This window comes from Hyperolius riggenbachi, chromosome 5 (genome assembly GCF_040937935.1).
Source record: "Hyperolius riggenbachi isolate aHypRig1 chromosome 5, aHypRig1.pri, whole genome shotgun sequence".
NCBI lineage: Eukaryota > Metazoa > Chordata > Amphibia > Anura > Hyperoliidae > Hyperolius > Hyperolius riggenbachi.
This window is the reverse complement of record NC_090650.1, coordinates 94,463,721-94,485,693: the sequence shown is the minus strand read 5'-3', so window position 1 is coordinate 94,485,693 and position 21,973 is coordinate 94,463,721. Positions and strand designations below refer to the sequence as shown.

General features: G+C 44.8%; 1 protein-coding gene across 6 annotated transcripts in view; it reads left to right on the top strand.

Annotated features, from left to right (window-relative positions):
- Nucleotides 1-21,973, top strand: part of IGF2BP3 (insulin like growth factor 2 mRNA binding protein 3) — a 194,502-nt gene that overhangs the window by 155,017 nt on the left and 17,512 nt on the right. For 5 of the 6 annotated variants that reach the window (XM_068236007.1, XM_068236010.1, XM_068236011.1 and 2 more), the window contains 7 exons: nucleotides 1,622-1,933; nucleotides 3,664-3,798; nucleotides 10,549-10,671; nucleotides 10,765-10,900; nucleotides 12,611-12,742; nucleotides 14,973-15,092; nucleotides 15,177-15,251. In XM_068236007.1, coding sequence (XP_068092108.1) covers nucleotides 1,622-1,933; nucleotides 3,664-3,798; nucleotides 10,549-10,671; nucleotides 10,765-10,900; nucleotides 12,611-12,742; nucleotides 14,973-15,092; nucleotides 15,177-15,251 — 1,033 coding nt within the window. The remainder of the gene's footprint in view (nucleotides 1-1,621; nucleotides 1,934-3,663; nucleotides 3,799-10,548; nucleotides 10,672-10,764; nucleotides 10,901-12,610; nucleotides 12,743-14,972; nucleotides 15,093-15,176; nucleotides 15,252-21,973) is intronic. The other variant, XM_068236009.1, reaches the window with a different exon arrangement.

Below are 21,973 nucleotides of genomic sequence, written 5' to 3'. Positions count from 1 at the left end.
CTTTTGGGGTGTAGGAGGAAATTGTAGTACCTGGAGGGAAGCCTAAGAAAATAGTGGGACAACACACAGCTAGTTTCCTTGTTGGCACTCATGCTGGTACCTAAGGGCTGCTAGACAAAGCTGCTAACTCTTCTGAACTCCTTTGTGTTCTGTCTCAAGTCTTTGATGCAGGTTTTTAGAAGTGTGCTAAAATGAAGACGGCCCCTACATAGTGTAAATATCCATATTTGCATACTCCATCTGAAGCTGTGCCACGTGTCCTTATTATGTCCTAGTAAAATGAAGCGTAAAACAGATTTAAAGGACCACTATGGCGAAAAATCATAACATTTAAAATGCATGTAAACTCATTCAAATAAAATGTATATTTCTTCCAGAGTAAAATGAGCCATACATTTTTCTCCTCTCTTGCAGTCATTTATAGTAGGTAGTAGAAATCTGACAGAACCAACAGGTTTTGGATCAGCCCATCTTCTCATGGGGGATTCTCAGGGTTTTCTTTCTTTTCAACAGCACTTAGAGAATGGTGGTTGCTCCGTCCAACTGCCAAAAAAGTGTGCAGGGAGGCTGGCCAATGTCTTTGTATAAATCCTTTTCAGGGAGTGTCTTTATAAAGAATAAAGGCCATGCTGAGAACACCCCCCATGAAGAGATGGGCTAGCCCAAAACCTGTTGGTTCTATCAGATTTCTACTACCTACTGTAAGTGACGGCAACATAGGAGGAAAGTAATTTATGGCTCTATTTTACTCTGGAAGAAATGTACTTCTTATGTGTACGTGTTTCCATGTATTGTAAATGTTACATCTTTCTGTGATAGTGGTCCTTTAGCAAGGTTTCTACTGCTCCATTCTAATGAGCATTGTGACACCTTGTGGCCAACTGAGGTTCTGCTCTCGGCCTCTGTGAAAGAATAGTTCTGTGATGCTCCTTTCATACATGGTCACAGAAGGCCTGATGCATGTTACAAGCTGTTCAACATGTGCATGCGCCAAAATGCCTGTGGTGACTGCTAATGCAATGAAAAAAGAATGAAGCAGGTGGGACTACTGCAGAAAATGGTGAACAAATTGCAGCTGAATGTAGTATACAGCTTTAAAGTGAGACTTTATTTTGTCTGCATCAAAAGTGGACATATAATAATCAACTCTAGCATCAGTTTAAAGTGGACCTGAACTCAGGGCGGAAGGGAAACCTAGAGAAATGCACCCTGTATGTATTTAGCCTATCGGATTCCCCCTCATCTGTGATTAATCACAACTGGAATGTGATCTCTCAGCTGTACCAGCACAGCAGTCTTGGCAGAGCAGCTAATTTGTAAACACAAGATGTTAACTGTCTGCTTCCATGAAAGCAGGAAGTAGAAATCCTGCAATAAATCTGCAGCGTGTCTATCAGCTGTAACAATGAAATGTTTTTTCTTTAAAGGACATCCGAGGTGAAAATAAACTGATAGACAATTGTATCTATCCTCCTCCTAAAAAATGACTTAAGACCTCCCACAGTTTTATTTTGTATTTAAATCTAGTTTTTGTTATTATGGTTTAATTGTCTCTTCCCAATGACACAAAGATAAAATGTGTATTTTAATAGTTTTAACTGTTTCACCCTTTCAAAACTAGGGGCCTTGAAAAACTAAACGGATATCAGCTCGAAAACTATTCTCTGAAAGTCACTTATATTCCTGATGAGATGGCCGCACAATCAGCACCCACCCAGCAACTACAACCTCAGACACAGCAGCAACACCCTCAAGGGAGACGAGGGTTCGGACCAAGGGGACCACCAAGACAAGGCTCTCCCAGCGCTGCTGCAAGACCCAAGCCTCAGTCTGAGGTGCCCCTGCGCATGCTGGTGCCTACGCAGTTTGTAGGGGCAATCATTGGAAAAGAAGGAGCCACCATAAGAAATATCACAAAGCAAACCCAGTCCAAGTAAGTCTTTACATGTGTGATTACTCAACCCTAGACTAAAGTCCTTTGGATTTGGGAATGGTTGGCATGTCAGTGAGCTTGAAAGCCATGTCTGTAGTCCTTGATACACGGGAGCAGCAGGTATTTAATCTGGTTGGACCCTAGCACTCCACGGTGAGAGTGCTGTTGGGGTTGAATTGGGGATCTCTGCAATATATATGCTGCTCAGAAGATTAGAGCAGCATGTTTGTTCCCAAACAGTCACTACCATTCGCTTTGGGCTACAATCATGCAATGTATGCTTTATGTTAGATGAGTATTGTTCCATATGCATTTGTTTTGATTGTTTCATTAGATGTGCAGCCAGAATACTGAATTTTAACTCTAAGGCCTAGTGCACACCAGAGCGGTTCGGCTGCGGTTTGCGATCCGCTTGCGGGTGCGGATCCGCTTGGGTAATGTATTTCAATGGGCTGGTGCACACCAGAGCGGGAGGCGTTTTGCAGAAACGCATACTCCCGGGCTGCTGCAGATTTTGGATTGCGGAGGCGTTTCTGCCTCAATGTTAAGTATAGGAAAAACGCAAACCGCTCGGAAAAACGCAAACCGCACTTCAGAGCCGTTTGCCAGGCGTTTTTGTTACAGTAGCTTTTCAGTAACAGCTTTACTGTAACAATACATGAAATCTACTACACCAAAAACTCTTCACAAAATGCTAGCTGAAACGCTACAGAAAAAGAAAAAGCGTTTCAAAATCTGCTAGCATTTTGCGGATCTGCTAGCGGTTTTTGGTGTGCACTGGGCCTGTGACTGACAGCTAATTTTCTAAAAGGCTACACACCAAGGCCAGCTAAATTTGGTACCTGAAGGTTTTGGGCAAGACCTTTAATATGCACAATTCAAATTCCACATTAGTCGGGATTGAGGTGCAAATCAATTTGAGATGATTGAGAATGATGCGAATTATGATGCAGAATTATGCAAATCTAAATGAACTTGTGAAATCTTGCATAGATTTGCAGAAATATTTGCATAATTCTGCATCAACTTAGAATTATTTGCATAATTTAAATCCATTAGAAATTTAGCTTCGTTTCAAAACTTTGTACAAAATGCCTTTAGAAGTCTATGGCAAAGGGATATGCCTAAAAAGAGGCGGAAGTCGTTTTTTTTTTTTTGTTTGTTTTTCTGAACCACCTTTTAGACATCCATGGTGTATAAAGATGTCTGTTGCAGTCCAAGGGTTAAACTTGAAGTGAAACTATAGTCAAGAGATCCCCTACACTCCCAACAGATGAGCCACGCCCTAAAAACCTCTTCTACTTTGTGTTTCACTCCAAGGCTTATCAATTAGGCGCCTGAAAGCTTTCCAGATTTTTGATCGCAAACCTGACAGGAAGGGGTTTTGTTTGCAGGATTCAGTGAGCAGAAGGGTTTTGTTTTGTTTTACTAAAAGAATTTTCTGAATGACTTTGGTGTAAAGGTGACAGTACACGTATAGATTACCACCCAATATTGCTGACTCCAGATTGCAAAAAGATAAAATCCCTGGACCAACATTACCCAGAATTACCTAGTCGTTCTAGCCATGGATGTATTTCAGTGCAAGAAAGCATCTAAGCCCCCTTAAATTCAGATATAGAATTTGAAGTAGATAACTGTACTGACAATGTAGAGTAGGGAAAACCGTTTTTATTGAATGTTGTGCTAGACTGCAATTCCATTTACATTCTTCTGTCTCTTTCTTTTAGAATTGACATTCATCGTAAAGAAAATGCTGGTGCTGCAGAGAAACCCATTACTATCCATTCAACTCCTGAAGGCTGTTCTACAGCATGTAAAATAATCATGGAAATAATGCAAAAGGAGGCTCAAGACACAAAATTGTAAGTGGTGGGCAGGTGTGCTGCTGGTTACCATGTGCTGTAAGGTAGCGGCTTGATTGTAATGCTACGTACACACATGCGACAACGATCGTTCGTTGTCAACGACGAACGATCTTTTAATTGACGAAAGAACGACCGAAGTAAAGTTAGTTGTAAAAAGTGTGTAACGATCACATCGTTAGAACGAACGTTACACCATGTAAAAGCACTTAATGCGCCTGCGCATAAAATTGTAAAGTTCCTTGGAGAAAAAGAGAAATGCGCATGTCCAGCCTGGTACGAACGATCGTTTCCAACGATGTACCACTTTTGCTAACGATCGTCGGTGGAAAAAATCCGCCAAGACAGAACTTTGTTTTGTAGCGATTTGCCTCGTTCGTCGTTTGCCTTAATAGTCGTTGGTCCGTTTTTTGTAACGATCATCGTTGGTAAAGATCGGGGAACGATCGTTACAAACGACTATAGTCGCATGTGTGTACGCACCTTTAGTGGTGGGAATGTCAGGTGTGCTATAGTGTGCTGCTGGTTACCATGCGCTGTAAGGTAGCTGCATGATTGTGAGTGGAGGGAATGTCAGGGGTGCTGCTGCTGGCAGGGCTGGTTCTAGACTTTTTGCTGCCTGAGGCAAACTTGTGAGGATGAGATTCCTCACAAGTTTGTGAGGAATCTCACAAAACTTAAATAATCATTGCTACTAGATCGGGTCGTCCTTTATTCTAGATGACAACCCGACTCATGTAACCATCTTGACCATCCAGACGCTGCTCACTGCGACGTAATAACAGGAGCAGAGAGCTAGTCCTAGCTTCCATAGCAACCTCTATAGGAAGTGCCCTGGGAAGTGACGTCACGTCCGCCCTACGAACAAGGAGAGCTCGGTCCCCGGCTCGGCATAGAGGGACACGGGCTGATCGTGGTGCGGCACGCTGTGCTTAACCAAACTTGCACAAGGTGAGACCTGTCCTGGGATATCGTTCCCTTCTATCAATATATTGCTCAGTGCGCCCCCCCCCTCTTCTTTTTGTACTTGCAGTGGCTATCTGGGGAGCAGCCGAGCGTTATTACTGGTGGCCTGATCGCACCCGGGGACGATCCACTACCCCATTTGTATCTAAGTCTGTAATTTATCTCCCTGGTCGGTAAGGTCAGCTTTTTCATGCGGTAACAGCCTTTATGAATTGACACATTGCTAAGTGGTCGGCAAAGTCTGCTGTTTTCAGCATTATCGCATGCGGCAATGCTTTATGAATTGAGGCCATAGTGTTTTGCATTTTGGCCAAAAAGTTCCATTTTGGTCTCATCTGACCAGAGCACCTTCTTCCACATGTTTGCTGTGTCCCCCACATGGCTTGTGGCAAACTGCAAACGGGACTTCTTATGCTTTTCTGTTAACAATGGCTTTCTTCTTGCCACTCTTCCATAAAGGCCAACTTTGTGCAGTGCACGACTAATAGTTGTCCTATGGACAGATTTCCTCCACCTGAGCTGTAGATCTCTGCAGCTCGTCCAGAGTCACCATGTGCCTCTTGACTACATTTCTGATCAGCGCTCTCCTTGTTTGGCCTGTGAGTTTAGGTGGACGGCCTTGTCTTGGTAGGTTTACAGTTGTGCCATACTCCCATTTCTGAATGATCGCTTGAACAGTGCTCCGTGGGATGTTCAAGGCTTCGGAAATCTTTTTGTAGCCTAAGCCTGCTTTAGATGTCTCAACTTTATCCCTGACCTGTCTGATGTGTTCTTTGGACTTCATGGTGTTGTTGCTCCCAATATTCTCTTAGACAACCTGAGGACGTCGCAAAGCAGCTGTATTTGTACTGACACCAGATTACTCACAGGTGCACTCTATTTAGTCATTAGCACTCATCAGGCAATGTCTATGGGCAACTGACTGCACTCAGAGCAAAGGGGGCTGAATAATTACGCACACCCCACTTTGCAGTTCTTTTTAAAAAAATGTTTGGAATCATGTATGATTTTCGTTCCGCTTCTCACGTGTGCACCACTTTGTATTGGTCTTTCACGTGGAATTCCAATAAAATTGATTCATGTTTGTGGCAGTAATATGACAAAATGTGAAAAACTTCAAGGGGGCCGAACACGTTTGCAAACCACTGTACAGTGTACTGCTTGTTACCTTGTATTGTAAGTGGTGGGAGTGTCAGGTGTGCTTCCGGTTACCATGTGCTATAAGGCAGCAGCATGATTGTAAGCAGGCGCGGAGCTAGGGGGGGGGTCGGGGTAGGACAAGTGCCCCCGGGCGCTAGGTCCCCAAGGGCGCCCCCAGCTCAGCTGCAGTTTTTTTTTTTTAAACATTTATTTTATTGATACGCGCTAGCAGCGCTCACCGCCAGCGGGCCGGAATCCGGATCTCCCTCCCCACATCCCCAGTCAGCGAGTGACGTCGCATCAGCTGAGTAGCCAACATTAGCAATGTGTGCAGCGGCTGCAGCCTGCATGTGTAACCTTTCTGTCGCTCATTACAGTACCCGGCATTCTGCACCTTCCTGCACAGTTTACGTGGTGCCCGTCTCCTTCCTGTCCCAGTCAATTACATTGCGGCAGATCTCACAGATTACAGCCTGCGCGCAGAGCAGCAATGAGGGGGAGATTGTGGCCAATAGCAGCACCACCAGCTTCACTCTACCCAATGCTCGTGCTGCTGTGGCCATGTAATCATAGAGGAGGGAGGGGCAATGTTTAAAAGAACTGCCGCTCAGTTGATATGGAGCTGCCAGCTAGTGCTAAGTGAAGTGCGCCCCTGTGACACTGCTACTGACCCTGTACTTCCTGGCCAACCTCCATGCTGCTAACCGCCCTGATGTCAGAAGGAGACCCTCAGCTTTGCTGCCGATGAGAAGACCACCAGCCATGCTGCTGATCTGTGATGTGCTTTCCCACCTCCGTGTTTCTGCAGGGCTGCTGCCTGTGACAGACGAGTGCCTGGCAATCAGGGTGGACAGAGGTGAGATCAGGCCCAGGGAGGAGGGAGAATGAATGGGAAGGGATCGCCTGTGTTAAATGATTAGCAGAGCGATTGCCCCCCTCCCCTCCCTCCTCTAAAGTAAAATACAGGCATGGCTAGTGTACAGGGAAGGTGAAAGGTCATGTGCTGGCTCCCTGCTGGCAGAAGTCAAATGACTTACACCTCTTCTAATTTTTCTAACAGTCAGCAAAAACAAGCTTGGAGGTATATATATTGAGAGAGTGTGTCGGTGCACCTCCAGTGTGCCTGTCCATGTACAGAGTGTTTGTGTGTGTGTGCATCTACTGCATGTGAGAGAGAGAGAGAGAGACTGTGTCTGTGTATCTACTGTGTGTGTGTGTGTGTGTGTGTGTGTGTGTGTGTGTGTGTGTGTGTGTGTGTGTGTGTCTGCATCTACAGAGTGTCTGTGTGTGTGCATCTACTGCATGTCTGTGCATCTACAGAGTATCTGTGTGTGTATCTACAGCGTGTGTGCGTGTCTGTGCATCTACAGAGTGTCTGTGCGTGTCTGTGCATCTACAGAGTGTCTGTGCGTGTCTGTGCATCTACAGAGTGTCTGTGCGTGTCTGTGCATCTACATAGTGTCTGTGCGTGTCTGTGCATCTACAGAGTGTCTGTGCGTGTCTGTGCATCTACAGAGTGTCTGTGCGTGTCTGTGCATCTACAGAGTGTCTGTGCGTGTCTGTGCATCTACAGAGTGTCTGTGCGTGTCTGTGCATCTACAGAGTGTCTGTGCGTGTCTGTGCATCTACAGAGTGTCTGTGCATCTACAGAGTGTCTGTGCGTGTCTGTGCATCTACAGAGTGTCTGTGCGTGTCTGTGCATCTACAGAGTGTCTGTGCGTGTCTGTGCATCTACAGAGTGTCTGTGCGTGTCTGTGCATCTACAGAGTGTCTGTGCGTGTCTGTGCATCTACAGAGTGTCTGTGCGTGTCTGTGCATCTACAGAGTGTCTGTGCGTGTCTGTGCATCTACAGAGTGTCTGTGCGTGTCTGTGCATCTACAGAGTGTCTGTGCGTGTCTGTGCATCTACAGAGTGTCTGTGCGTGTCTGTGCATCTACAGAGTGTCTGTGCGTGTCTGTGCATCTACAGAGTGTCTGTGCGTGTCTGTGCATCTACAGAGTGTCTGTGCGTGTCTGTGCATCTACAGAGTGTCTGTGCGTGTCTGTGCATCTACAGAGTGTCTGTGCGTGTCTGTGCATCTACAGAGTGTCTGTGCGTGTCTGTGCATCTACAGAGTGTGTGTGTGTGTCTGTGCATCTTCAGCTTGCCTGTGTGTGTCTGTGCATCTTCAGCTTGCCTGTGTGTGTCTGTGCAGCTTCAGCTTGCCTGTGTGTGTCTGTGCAGCTTCAGCTTGCCTGTGTGTGTCTGTGCAGCTTCAGCTTGCCTGTGTGTGTCTGTGCAGCTTCAGCTTGCCTGTGTGTGTCTGTGCAGCTTCAGCTTGCCTGTGTGTGTCTGTGCAGCTTCAGCTTGCCTGTGTGTGTCTGTGCAGCTTCAGCTTGCCTGTGTGTGTCTGTGCAGCTTCAGCTTGCCTGTGTGTGTCTGTGCAGCTTCAGCTTGCCTGTGTGTGTCTGTGCAGCTTCAGCTTGCCTGTGTGTGTCTGTGCAGCTTCAGCTTGCCTGTGTGTGTCTGTGCAGCTTCAGCTTGCCTGTGTGTGTCTGTGCAGCTTCAGCTTGCCTGTGTGTGTCTGTGCAGCTTCAGCTTGCCTGTGTGTGTCTGTGCAGCTTCAGCTTGCCTGTGTGTGTCTGTGCAGCTTCAGCTTGCCTGTGTATGTGTGTGTATATAAAGTGTCTCATGTGAGTATCCATTGTAGGTGCCGCCGTTTACTTGACGTATATGCATTTGACGGGCAAATCTTTGCTAACGTAACCCTGTGCAGAGAATGAACAGCAATTTTACTGTTGCACTGACAAGGTAGTGCATGTTGCAATATTAGCAGGTTGCCTAGGTAATGCAACTTCTGTTAGGATAATGCGCATTACAATGCTTTCCACCTTGTCAGTATAATGGTAAAATTGCCATACGCTCTCAGTGCATGGTAACTTTACTAAAGTTATATGCACATACTTCATTGGGGCTGTTGTACGGGGTGGCGCACAAAAAGCAGCCTGTCTGCATGCCAGGAGCATGCGTACACAGACAGATGGCCCATCACACTACATTTCCTGGTAATGGTTGGCTTCACTGGAGGATTTCATGTACATTTGGCAGGGCCCACTGTATCTCATGGCCACTTTTTACTGCAGTGCACTCCAAGTGCTGCATGTAAATTTAAAGGACCTCTATCGCGAAAAAAGTAGGCAGTTAAAAAATGTGACAGATGACAGGTTTTGGGCCAGTCCATCTTTTTAAGGGGGATTCTCGGGGTTTTCTTTGTTTTCAACAGCATTTCCTGAACAGCAGTTTAACTGCCAAAATAGCAAGATACCAGCCGGCCTCCCTAATCACTTGCACACTATTATGTCAGTTAGATTTTGCAACTGTTGTTCAGGAAATGCTGTTGAAAACAAAGAAAGCCCTGAGAATCCCCCTTAAAAAGATGGACTGGCCCAAAACCTGTCATCTGTCACATTTTTTAACTGCCTACTTTTTTCGCGATAGTGGTCCTTTAAGGCATGGTTGGGGGGTGTGCTTTGATGTCCCGTTTCCTTATCCTAAGAGCACAATCTAATTTCTGCCAGTCTCATAGTGTAATGTCCCACCATATTATGTATTTATATAGCAGTGACATCTTCTGCAGCACTGTACAGAGTACATAGTCATGTCACTGACTGTCCTCAGAGGAGCTCACAATCTAATCCTACCATAGTCATAGCCTAATGTCCTACCATATTATTATTATGTATTTATACAGCACTGACATCTTCTGCAGCACATTACAGAGTACATAGTCATGTCACTGACTGTCCTCAGAGGAGCTCACAATCTAATCCTACCATAGTCATAGCCTAATGTCCTACCATATTATTATTATTATTATTATGTATTTATGTAACATTGACCTCTTTTGCAGCACTTTACAGAGTACAATCTATTTCATGGCCACATTCATTTTTTGGTGCAGGGGGAGGGGGGTGGCTCAAAAACTGTCTCTGTCCCCGGGCGCTGAAAACTCTAGCTACGCCTCTGATTGTAAGTGGGGGGAATGTCAGGTGTGCTGCTGGTTACAGTTTTATTCTATTCTTTAGCACACTGCTCTACCCCTTCCAGTATGAAGTAAATGGGCAGTGTCCCGAGTCAAGTCTGCAGCTCAAACACCCAAACAAAAGGACATCTATATCTACACCTGCAATACTGAACTGTCCTGCGCATGTATTGACCTGTCAATGCACCTGGCTCAATCACGTGCCTGTCATTCTTTCGAGAACCGCGCATGTGCAGAGCATTCATGGAGACAGGCACGTGATTGAGCTGGGCGCAAGGACATGCACAGTTGCTCATGACTCCTGGCCAAGTTGCGCAGCTTACATAGCTGCCAACGGGAGTACAGAGGCGACTTGCAGGATGGCGAGGGACCTCGCGGTCTACGCGCGCGCGGGGGGGGGGTGTCATTTTTGTGGGGAGGCTGGAGGAAGCCCCAGGTAAGTTCCGTGATGCATTTACTTTCGTCTGATAATAGCCATAAATTGTACATTTGCTCAAGAGTAAATTACTTTTTTTAAATTTTTTTCTCTTTTTTTATGAGGGTAGGGGTATATGGTGAATTCCATATTTCTATTTTTTTACCATATTGTTTGTTTCTAAATGGGCTTTTTCCCTCTTCCCAGCACTGAAGAGATTCCCCTAAAAATTTTAGCACATAATAACTTTGTTGGCCGCCTCATCGGCAAGGAAGGAAGAAATCTGAAGAAAATCGAGCAGGACACGGACACAAAGATAACGATTTCCCCGTAAGTTCAGCACGATTATCTCGGCACTGTTGCTTGGTGTAACCTGGGACAGGTTTTTGTAACTTTTTCCCTCTCTTTTTTTGCTGGCCCCAGACTGCAGGACTTGACACTATACAATCCTGAGCGGACCATTACAGTTAAAGGCAGCATTGAGGCATGTGCCAAAGCTGAGGAAGAAATAATGAAAAAAATCAGGGAGTCCTATGAAAACGATATCGCAGCTATGAATGTAAGTGATTGTTCAGCACGATCTGGGTGGGAGGTGAAAATGTATTCCTAGAACATTGTACAGAGTTTAGCATGAGGCTGGAACGGAAATGACCCAACCTGAATGGAATGATGCCTGAGATTCTGGAGGACCTTCTAGAGCGTTAATCTTATGGCAGCAGCGCTCTTTAACTCTTTCAGTCCCCAGCCTATACCTCTGCCAGAGTTGTTGTATGCCATTGTGGTAGCAAACGTCTTCATTTCAGCCCTGTGATTCATTCCCAGCACGCGGGTGACTAAATGCTTTGGCTTTCCTGTGTGTTTACATGACCAATAAGTTCAATAGAACAATTTGTTGGATTTACACTGAGCCCTGTGTTTAAGGTTTTTTTGTTTTGTTTTGTGTTTTTAAAGCATTTCCGTATAAAGATTGCATTAAGTTATGCAGAAGGCTGTGGGGGGTAGACTGTTCTGTTTTCAGTTTTTTTTTTTTTTGTTTTTTTTTTGTTTTTTGTTGGTTGGTTTGTTTTTTTTAAATTAAAAATAACCACAATGTTATGCAGTACATACAAGTGTTACTGGAGACTAGCCGTGGTGCTAGGAGAAGTCGTATTTGGCCTAAGTAGTCCTGTTTAAGGGGGAACTGAAGAGAGAGGAATATGGAGGCTGCCATGTATATTTCCTTTTAAGCAATACCAGTTGCCTGGCAGCCCTGCTGATCCTCTGCCTCTGATACTATTAGCAATAGCCCCTGAACAAGCATGCAGCAGATCAGGTGTTTCAGACTTTAAAGTAAGATCTGACAAGACTAGCTGCATGCTTGTTTTTGGTGTTATTCAGATACTACTGCTGAGAAATAGACCAGCAGGGCTGCCAGGCAACTGGTATTGATTAAAAGGAAATACTTATGGCAGCCTCTGTATACCTCTTCAATTCACCTTTTAGGCCACGTTCACAGCTGTGCAGTGTAATGTCCACTTTGTAACGTGCCTTACCACACTGCAATGTACCACCTATGTTGCGTGACGGGAGCCTTGAAGTATAACTGGTTACAGCATCGTAACGCACAGCATGCATGCAGTGCGTATTACCGCTAAACGCCCCCATTAAAAGTGAAGGTGAAGCATACTTTTCGTCTGCTTCACTGTACCTGGCGCAATGTAAGCACGATGTGTGGTACCACTTTATAGACCGCTACTGTGAATGTGGCCTAAGGCAACCAGAGCCCTAACCAAACATTTTTTTTTAATTCAGAATATTTAGTTGCACCACTCTGACACATACAATAAATAAACACCCCTTCAAGCCTATGAGCATTTCAGTGTATGCTTTTCACCCTTTTCTTTTCATAACTAGGCTTATACAGGTGGCATCCATTAGCAATTCCTCCTTTGCCGGACACCTCCTACTCCACCCGTTTGCCGGATTCTGTCCCGGCAATATGAAAGGAAGGGAGGGGTTCCTCTAATAAATGTAAAATATTTTATATTTGTCATCATGCAGCTGAAAAAAGCTGCTATTTATTATAATTTAGAAAACAGATTTAATTTCTGAAATCTTGTATTTTTAATTTGGGTCCACTTTAATCATACCGGAGTACAAGATGTACACTCGTCTAGCTAGACTGACCCTGTTATGTCCCAGCTCTGCAGAACTGCTATGTAGCACCCATGCTTGGCTTGTAATTATTTGTTATGGGCATTGCTCTGTTTTTAATTTGTTTATTTTACAGCTACAGGCTCACCTGATCCCTGGCTTAAATCTGAATGCATTGGGTCTCTTCCCACCATCCTCTTCGGGCATGCCGCCTCCATCTGTTGGTGTGTCTTCGCCAACAACCTCTACTGCTTATCCACCATTTGGGGTAAGACATGACCCAAGCTTAGTCTGTATAATACTAAAGCGAAGTACCGACGGCCAGATGGAATGGGAATATCTACTGACTAACAATCTTTCTAGATCCATGTGGAAAAATCACGAAAATGAAAAATGAAGGACCACGATTCAAAAAAATTGCTTGAGTCTATAGATCAATAAATTGAGTTTTACAAAAAAAAATTCATAATTGGGGAACCTGCGTAAAGGTGCCCTTACATCAATGTGTTGGCAGATCGACCAAAAGATAGATCTCGCTCTCTGATCGAACCTGATTGGAGAGAGATCTGTTACCTGCCCATACACCACAGGCCAATTCCCAATTTCATACTGAAATCGATCCATAATCGGCCTTGTGACACCGCATCCTCCGGCCTGACTCTGTCCCCTCTAATGCTCAATGTGCCACCCTCCTATGCCCAGTGCACTGTACATTACTTGTCCGCATCCGCCACTGGCTATGGCTGTCGTCCTCCATCCATACACATGCCCCACGTGCTTGTCGGAGTAACGAGGATGCGGCCACGTGTACGCCTGCAATCACGTGGGGCACGTGTATAGAGGACGGTGCCTGGAGCCAGCGGTGGACGTGGATAGGTAATGCATAGTGCAATGGGGGAGCGCACATTGAACATTAGGGGAAAAGCATCAGGGGTTTTGTCGTGTTCGTCGCTCGTTGTTACCATCGCGCACCCGACCGACCACGACAGCCCGACATCTTGCAGCGTGTCCGATCAACATGTTCAGCCTGAAATCGGTTGCATCGTCGATCGGGCATGTACTTGGCGTCACCGGTTTTCACCCGATTCGGTGACAATTATCGAATCTAGTGGTCGATCGGTCGCTAGATGTATGGGTACCTTTAGTTATGTTAGATATTTTAAATAATCAGAAAAATTAATTATACTTCTTGAATTTGAGGGAAATATAAACATTTTTATTGTATGTGGCCACCTTGACTAAACCCAACATGATAGTTGTGAATTTCTAATAAGACAGACATATAGGCCTCAATTCACTAAGGTTTATCGAACACTTTATCGAATGTTTGATAATTTACCTCATGAGTAAAATCTAATTTTTAATTCACTAAGGTGTTATAGATTTATTTAATGTTTTATCGATAAAATGTTCAATAAAGCTATAGCACCTTAGTGAGTTCAAAATGATAGTGTTTGATAAAGCTTAGTGAATTGAGGCCATAGTATAAATTGTAAGTATTTTTGAATTACATTTTCAGACTATAAATCTGTTTTATCTGTGCACCTACCCGTACACGTACTGTGCCTCTGCACTGGGCGGGTTCCTGTTCAGAGAAAGTAGGACTGCAAGTCCTAACTTTTTGAAGTCAAGGGTAGGTTGTACCAGTGTAGTGATGTAAGAAAGTTCCCACACATCCCTTGTGCTTAAAACTGAATATAGGTGAGATGGGCAGCTAAAGAAACAAGTGTGCAAACTACTTCAATGTATTACACTTTTCACTGCCTGTCATCATATGTGGCTACCACATTTTCTTCTGTCCTGCAGGGGAAATGTAGTCTGGCCTCTGTCTGCCTTTCAGAGTCACATGACGTTTCACATACCCAGCAGCTAAATAGACAGGGCACAAGCTGCATTGCAGTTCCAAGCAGGTTTCTCCTATGAAAAATGTATTCTGTCTACTGCTTGGCTTCTGTAAACTGTTATATTCACAGGGCAGCACGGTGGCGTAGTGGTTAGCTCTCTCGCCTTGCAGCGCTGGGTCCCTGGTTCGAATCCCAGCCAGGGCACTATCTGCAAAGAGTTTGTATGTTCTCTCCGTGTCTGCGTGGGTTTCCTCCCACATTCCAAAAACATACAGATAAGTTAATTGGCTCCCTCTAAAATTGGCCCTAGACTACAGTACTTACACTACATAATATAGACATATGGCAATGGTAGGGATTAGATTGTGAGCTCCTTTGAGGGACAGTTAGTGACAAGATATATATATATATATATACACTGTACAGCGCTGCGTAATATGTCGGCGCTATATAAATACTAACTAATAATAAAAAAATAAGAATATCAGACTTAATTGCTGGTTGAAGTTGCTTAAATAGGTTTTAGTTTGGCTTTAATTTCCTCCCCACCACAGTGAGGCTTTCTTGTGCATCGTACATTTGACTCAGAAGACACATCTCTAGAACTTGTCTGTATACATTTGTTCATTTGAAAATATTTTTGGGTCTCTGCAGCAGCAACCAGAGTCAGAAACGGTCCATCTGTTCATTCCAGCATTGGCTGTGGGAGCCATTATTGGCAAGCAAGGACAACACATAAAACAACTCTCACGTTTCGCAGGAGCTTCTATAAAGGTAATTTATTTTGTATTTTCTTCCTCTTTGTCCTTCGTGTCAGAAGAGAAAGTTACAAGTGTGTGTATTTTTTTTGTACCTTAGATTGCTCCTGCTGAGGGACCAGATGCCAAGCTGAGGATGGTGATCATCACTGGACCACCAGAAGCTCAGTTCAAAGTAAGTGCAGTAGTCTTTCCCTCTCTGTTACAAACATACTTGGTCTTCCCACCAATCACTGGAAGATGCTGCAGGCGCAGAAACATAGAATGTCCTTGGGGGTGTGGGGGGGGGGGGGTTTACTGACTCCAGATAATGCTCTGGCCCAGATTTAAAGGGAACCTGAGACGGCAGTGGAGGTAAAAATTCATACATGCCTAAAGCTTCCTCCAGCCCCCTTTAGACCTCCTGGGCCGCCTCGATCTGCCACTACGGTCCTCTGAAGTTTCTCCCGTGGGGTGCATACTGCGCATGTGCAGCTTGGCCAGGTGCACCCCCATCGCCAGGAGCTGAACATGCGCCTACTGGAGAAACTTCCAAAGACCCTAGCAGCAGATTGAGGCTGCCTGGCAAGAGAGCCAAAGGTCTGGAGGAACCCCTTAGGTATGTATGAATTTCCCCACCACCTCTGTCTCAGGTACACTTTCAACCAGGAAAGATGATCTTGAAGTTGGAATGTTAAACTGGAGTGACATTGAGGACTTCCTAGTAATGTAGAAGTGATAACTTGTAGACCTTCCTAATTGATCTCTAATACAGTTTTTCTCTTACAATTTGGTTTGCAGTAGCACACACATTTATTTAGTAGCCACACTGGTCTTCCAGTATCGTCCACCCTTATCCACACCCACAGGTACAGAGCTTAGCAAGCAGGAGCTAGTTGCTTAGTTGCTGCATCAAAATCTACACTTCATTTCTTACTCAACAGTGTCATCTAGTGGCCAAAGGCATCAATGGCACTAGCTAAATTTTTCACTTTTTAGATCACACGATGTTTGCTTCCTGCAGGTGTAGATGAGTTGGAAGTAGGTACCAATAATCTAGTGTGCATTTATGTTGAAGCTGTCTCTTAGGTAAACATCCTTTCCAATGTACTTAGAGTAATGGTCGCAAAAATATTTAAATTTAAAACACCCAAATAAGTACATTTCTCCTAGAGTAAAATGAGCCATAAATTACTTTTTGTAATGATCGGTGTAACACAGAGAGGATCTGATTACCGGTGAACTGCAGTCTCACCACGAATACAGAATATACCCGATTATTGGTGATCTGCAGTATCACCGATAATCAGATATATCTACTAACCTCTGGACACCAGATAGAACAAGTGAGTGTTAGATGCAACAGTATACTTTGAGTACTTCTCCAGAAGTATGTTCCTTCCTATGGCCTAGACTCTCCAGGGTGGAGGGGCTAGGCTGAGGGTAGGAAGGACAGAGCGTGAGTGACACCCGAGAGGGAGGGTGTCACTAACAGGTCTGGGAACTGCCTCTAACAGTAAGGCCAGTTCTCGAGGTCGGCAAGCCAGGTCGTTAACACACAGATACGGTACAGATTCAGGAGGCAGATACGGAATCCAATAAACAGACAGGGTTTGGCAACGGAGTATCAGAATAGCACAGTACAGAATCAGGAGGCAAATACAGAGTCCAGGAACGAGCAGAGTTTGGCAACAGGGTAACAGAAGTAACAAGGTACAGAATCAGAGTTCAGAGGAATAGTCAGACAGGCAGAAGGTCATAACAAATAATACAGTTCAATATTCCTAATGCTAAGGTGTGAGTTCCTTGATCATCAACACCTTTGGAAACTATGCTAGAACACAGATACAGACAAGGTCTGAGTGCTACCACGTTGTGATCGCAACGGCAGACAACCAGAGAATGACCAGCACCCAGTATATATAGCAAAGCGCTCTCCAGCGCCTCCCCTAAGTGCTGGACCAATGACAGGGGGTGAAAATGTCAGCTGACCCGCCTGGTCCCTTTTCTGGCTGTCCTATAAGCTCTGCTTCTCAGCGCGCGCGTCCTTCTGAACCTGTGTGGACTAGCAGTCCCAGCCACACCAGACATGTCTTGTAATGTAACCACTGATTCAGGCGCGGGGACCGCCGCCCCGCTCTCTAAGCAAGCGGCGGTTTCCCCGCGTCCAGACGCAATGTCAGCTGCTTTGCTATGCGTGCAATCCACTGCATCCAACGCGGACTCCACCGCTCTGCCCATGCGGCGGTTTCTTCGCGTTGTGCCGCCATGTTACACGCAGGAACAGCCGCCTCACTCTGAGCCCTTGCGGCGGCTTTTCCGCGTTTTCTCACACTTTTCTCCTATGTTGATGTCCCTTACAGTAAGTAGCAGAAATTTGACATTACCGGCAGGTTTTGGACTAGCCCATCTTCTTATATGGGGGTTCTCAGGATTTTCTTTATTTTTAAAAGCACTTAGGGAATGGCAGTTACCCTGTCCAACTGTCAAAATAGTGTGCGGGGAGGTTGGCCAGCATCTTTGTATTAATCATTTTCAGGAAGTGTCTTTATAAAGAATAAAGGCCATGCTGATAATCCCCTATAGAGAGATGGACTAGCCCAAAATCTGTCGGTAATGTCAGATTTCTACTATCTACTGTAAGTGACAACAACATAGGAGAAAAGTAATTTATGGGTCATTCTACTCTGGGGGAAATGTACGTCTTATTTGTATGTGTTTTAAATTTTTAAATTTTCGCAATGGTTCCTCTTTAAAGCGCGTATCCAGCCTATAACACATTCACAGGATCCTCATCTCCTGTACAGTTTATTTACCTCCTGGGTCTTCTTGTTGCTAGTCTTTCCCAAGGCTCTCTGTCTGCCTGTTTCTGTCATGTAGCCCGCCCCCTGCTGAAAAGACCATTAGGTTTTCTTGAGCAGAGAGAACACCATTACTTTTTCAGCAGGGGCAGGGCTATGTGCCAGAAGTGGGCGGACACAGAGCCCCAGTAGAGACTAGGATCCTGTGAATTTGTGTTATAGGTTGGATATCCGCTTTAAATGGTTTAAACTCCAACTCCAAGTTGGTGCAGCAGCAACAACTTGGAACTAAATGCTCTCAAAACCATGGAGACAATAGACTTTAGGAGATCTCCCCCCCCCCCCCCCCCCCCCCAGCACCTCCCCTTAACCATAAATGGATCCACCATAACCCAGGTAGAGTCATTCAAGTTTCTTGGGTCCACGATCTCACACAACCTAAAATGGGATAACAATACGGCCACTATTGTCAAGAGAGCGCAACAGAGGATGTACCATCTACAGCAGCTGAAAAAGTTTGGCCTACCTCAAAATTTAAATGGTGCAGTTCTACACTGCAATCATTGAATCCACCATAACATCATCTATGACTGTATGGTTCGGCTCCTGCTCAGCGTTAGAAAAGGTGAGGCTGCAGCGCATCATCCGATCAGCGGAAAGGATAATTGGCTGTAGCTTACCTTCCCTGCAGGATCTTTACACTAGCAGGTGCAGAAAGAGAGCAACCAAAATTGCCTCTGACCCCTCTCACCCAGCTCACTCCATCTTCCAGCGCATGCCTTCAGGAGTAAGATTCCGGTCAATCGCTACCAAAACCTCCAGACACCGGAACAGCTTTTTTCCTCAAGCGGTAGCCATACTTAATGCTGAACCGCGTTAGAGCTGCTAGGACTAGATAGTAATCAGCACAGAACTGTAAACGAACAATTCTCACATTGCTTACTGCCACTATACTTGCATAAATGTCCTTGAGTTGTAACATACACACTGTCTGTCCTTGTATTGTTTGTGTTTGTTAAAGGGGAACTTCAGCCTAAACAAACATACTGTCATTAAGTTACATTAGTTATGTTAATTAGAATAGATAGGTAATATAATCTCTTACCCACCCCATTTTAAAAGAACAGGGAAATGTTTGTGATTCATGGGGGCTGCCATCTTTGTCATGGAGGCAGCCATCTTTTTGGTTGAAAGGAGGTGACAGGGAGCAGGAGACACAGTTCCAACTGTCCTGTGTCCTGATCACCCCTCCCAGCTGCACTTGCTAGGCTTCAAATGTCAAATTCAAAATGTAAAAAAAAAAAAAAAAAAAAAAAAAATGCACCAAAACAGCAGAACGAGAACAACATCAGAAATCCCATCATGCTTTGCACAGCATTAGGGGAAAAATGCCCAGGCAGTTTTTTTCTGTGCAGCTAAAAATGAGGCTTGTGTAAGAGAAAAAAAAAGTTCTGATGCTGTGAAACAGTTAAAGCGGTATCGTCACCATAAAAATCAAATTTCAACAGCAACTGGTCTGAGTGTATTAAGTGATAAAGATGCTAATCCTGCATTCAAAACTTTCAAAACGTTTTCTGCTGTTATGATTTGCAGTTATCATATACCTTAGGAGCACTGGCTCTTTAGTAGTCGGTGCCAAAGAATTGCATGCTGGGGGTTCTTTTTATCTATAATATATTCCTCCTCTTCCCTTTATTTTCCTGTCTGCTGCTTATCTGAAACCTAATCCCCTACTCACTTGTGTTTACAAGCAAGGCTGAGGTGACTCAGTGATTGGAGGAGACAAGAAAAAAAGTAAAGGGCAGAAATGACATCACGAGTTAGCCTAAACTGTGGGCAAAAGACATGGCCCACACCAGGAACAGAATTCTCGTAATTTACTATATAACAGTCACTGAAATCAAAACGTGGACAGTATAATACATGTGTTATGTAAGTAGATCAAGTATTTATCTACTTATATATGTGTTTTTTTCCGTGGAATAGTATGGCTGATCCTACTGCTTTAAAGAAACACCACGCCTTTCCAGTGCTGCTGAGTCGATTTTTAGTCTGGAGGTTCACTTTAAGCAACTGCCAAGAGAAATTCCTTGTAGGTGCAAACTTGGCAAAATAAAATTGATTCTGATTTATAGCTTTTTAAAGTGAACCCGAGGTGAGAGTGCTATGGAAGCTGCCATATTTGTTTCCTTTTAAGCAATACCAGTTGCCTGGCAGCCCTGCTGATCTATTTGGCTGCAGTAGTGTCTAACACCAGAAACAAGCATGCAGCTAATCTGGTCAGTTCTGACAATATTGTCAAACACCTGCTCTGCTGCATGCTTGTTCAGGGTCTATGGCTGAAAGTATAATGCTATAAATGTACACACTATCCAATTTTCTGACAGGTTTACTGTCAGATCGACTATTTCCAACAGATCTGATCAATTTTATGTTTGATTTTCCATGTAAATGAATGGGAAATCGATCAGAATATCGATTGAACCTGTTGGAAATAGTCGATTTGACAGTAAATCTGTCAGAAAATTGTATTGTGTGTACCTGGCATTATAGGCAGAGGATCAGCAGGGCAGCCAGGCAACTGGTATTGCTTAAAGGGGAACTGAAGTAAGAGGTATACGGAGACTACCATATTTATTTCTTTTTAATCAATACCAGTTGCCTGGCAGTCCTGCTGGTCTATTTCTCTGCAGTAGTATCTGAATAACACCAGAAACAAGCATGCAGCTAGTCTTATCAGATCTGACTTTAAAGTCAGGAACTCCTGATCTGTTGCATGCTTGTTCAGGGGCTATGGCTAATAGTGTTAGAGGCAGAGGATCAGCAGGGCTGCCAGGCAACTGGTATTGCTTAAAAGGAAATAGACATGGCCGCCTCCATATACCTCTCTTCAGTTCCCCTTTAAAAAGAAATGTGGCAGCCTCCATAAAACGTTCACCTCGGGTTCACTTTAAATAAAAGGGAACTTTGTATGCTGTACAATGGAACCCGATTTAAATGCTTTTAATTTGTGGAGGAGCTGAACCTATAGTTATGTTGTGCAGATAAATTGGGCTTGGTTCACACATTTTATGGATAGACAAAGTGACATGTTGACGAATCCCATGTAAGTGGGATCTGCCCACACGTCATTTTGTAGCAACTCCCAAAGTCCCAACCTGCGGGATTCTTCTGGACAATCTGATGCGTTTTCCATAGTAGCCTATGATGGAAACGTATCTGGTCTGAACTCAAAACGGACCACAATGGACATTCAGAGCGGATACTGCACTGTCCTCTGACTGGCCTTATGAGCGCCACCTCAAGTGTGGACCGAGCTAATCTTAATACAGTGTCACAAAAGTGAGTACACCTCATATTTTTGCAAAGCATTTTTATATTTTTTCATGAGACAACACTGAAGATATGACACTTTGAATACAGTTTAAAGTAGTCAAGTGTGCTTCTTGTATACAGGGCCGGTTCTAAATACAGTGGGGCCCCCAGGGAAAATTTATTGCAGGGGCCTCCCTGACAGACCCCCCCCACCACCACCACCTTTCCCAAAGCATAAAGCAGCATTAGGGGCCTCATCTTGCAGCCATATTTCCCCACAGGGCCCCTGAGCTGGCAGTGCCCCCTTCCTGCTCAACCCCCAAATTAACTGTGCTCCCTAGGACCCCTGTAATGTCTTCAACAGAGGAGCAACTCACCTGTCCCAGTGGGCATGCTCCTCGGTCACCTGCACCCACCGGGACAGGAGGGAGATACTACTCTGCCAAAGATGTTTATGGGGAGACACCTTGGGGGCCCCCTTCAGGCTCTGGGGCACTTGTACATCCCCTAAGTGAAGAATGTCTGCAGAAGCTCTGTGAGCTAAGGTCATTCTACTCAGGCTCTCTTAGCCTGGTGCTGCATCTGGCCAACCTTGGTGAGCACCTGGCTGTCATTGGCTCAAGCACCTCCTATTCTGTAATTAAAGTTGCTTCAGCCCTGCATTCCTCCCTCGCACCCCATCCGGCTACCTTTTCATGCCAAGAACAAAGTGTACCTGCAGGCCACAGAGGAATCTTTGTGTCACACGGGGAGTCCAATGCGGTCAGAGGCCCATCGCACCTCACCATAAAGTCCAAACAAG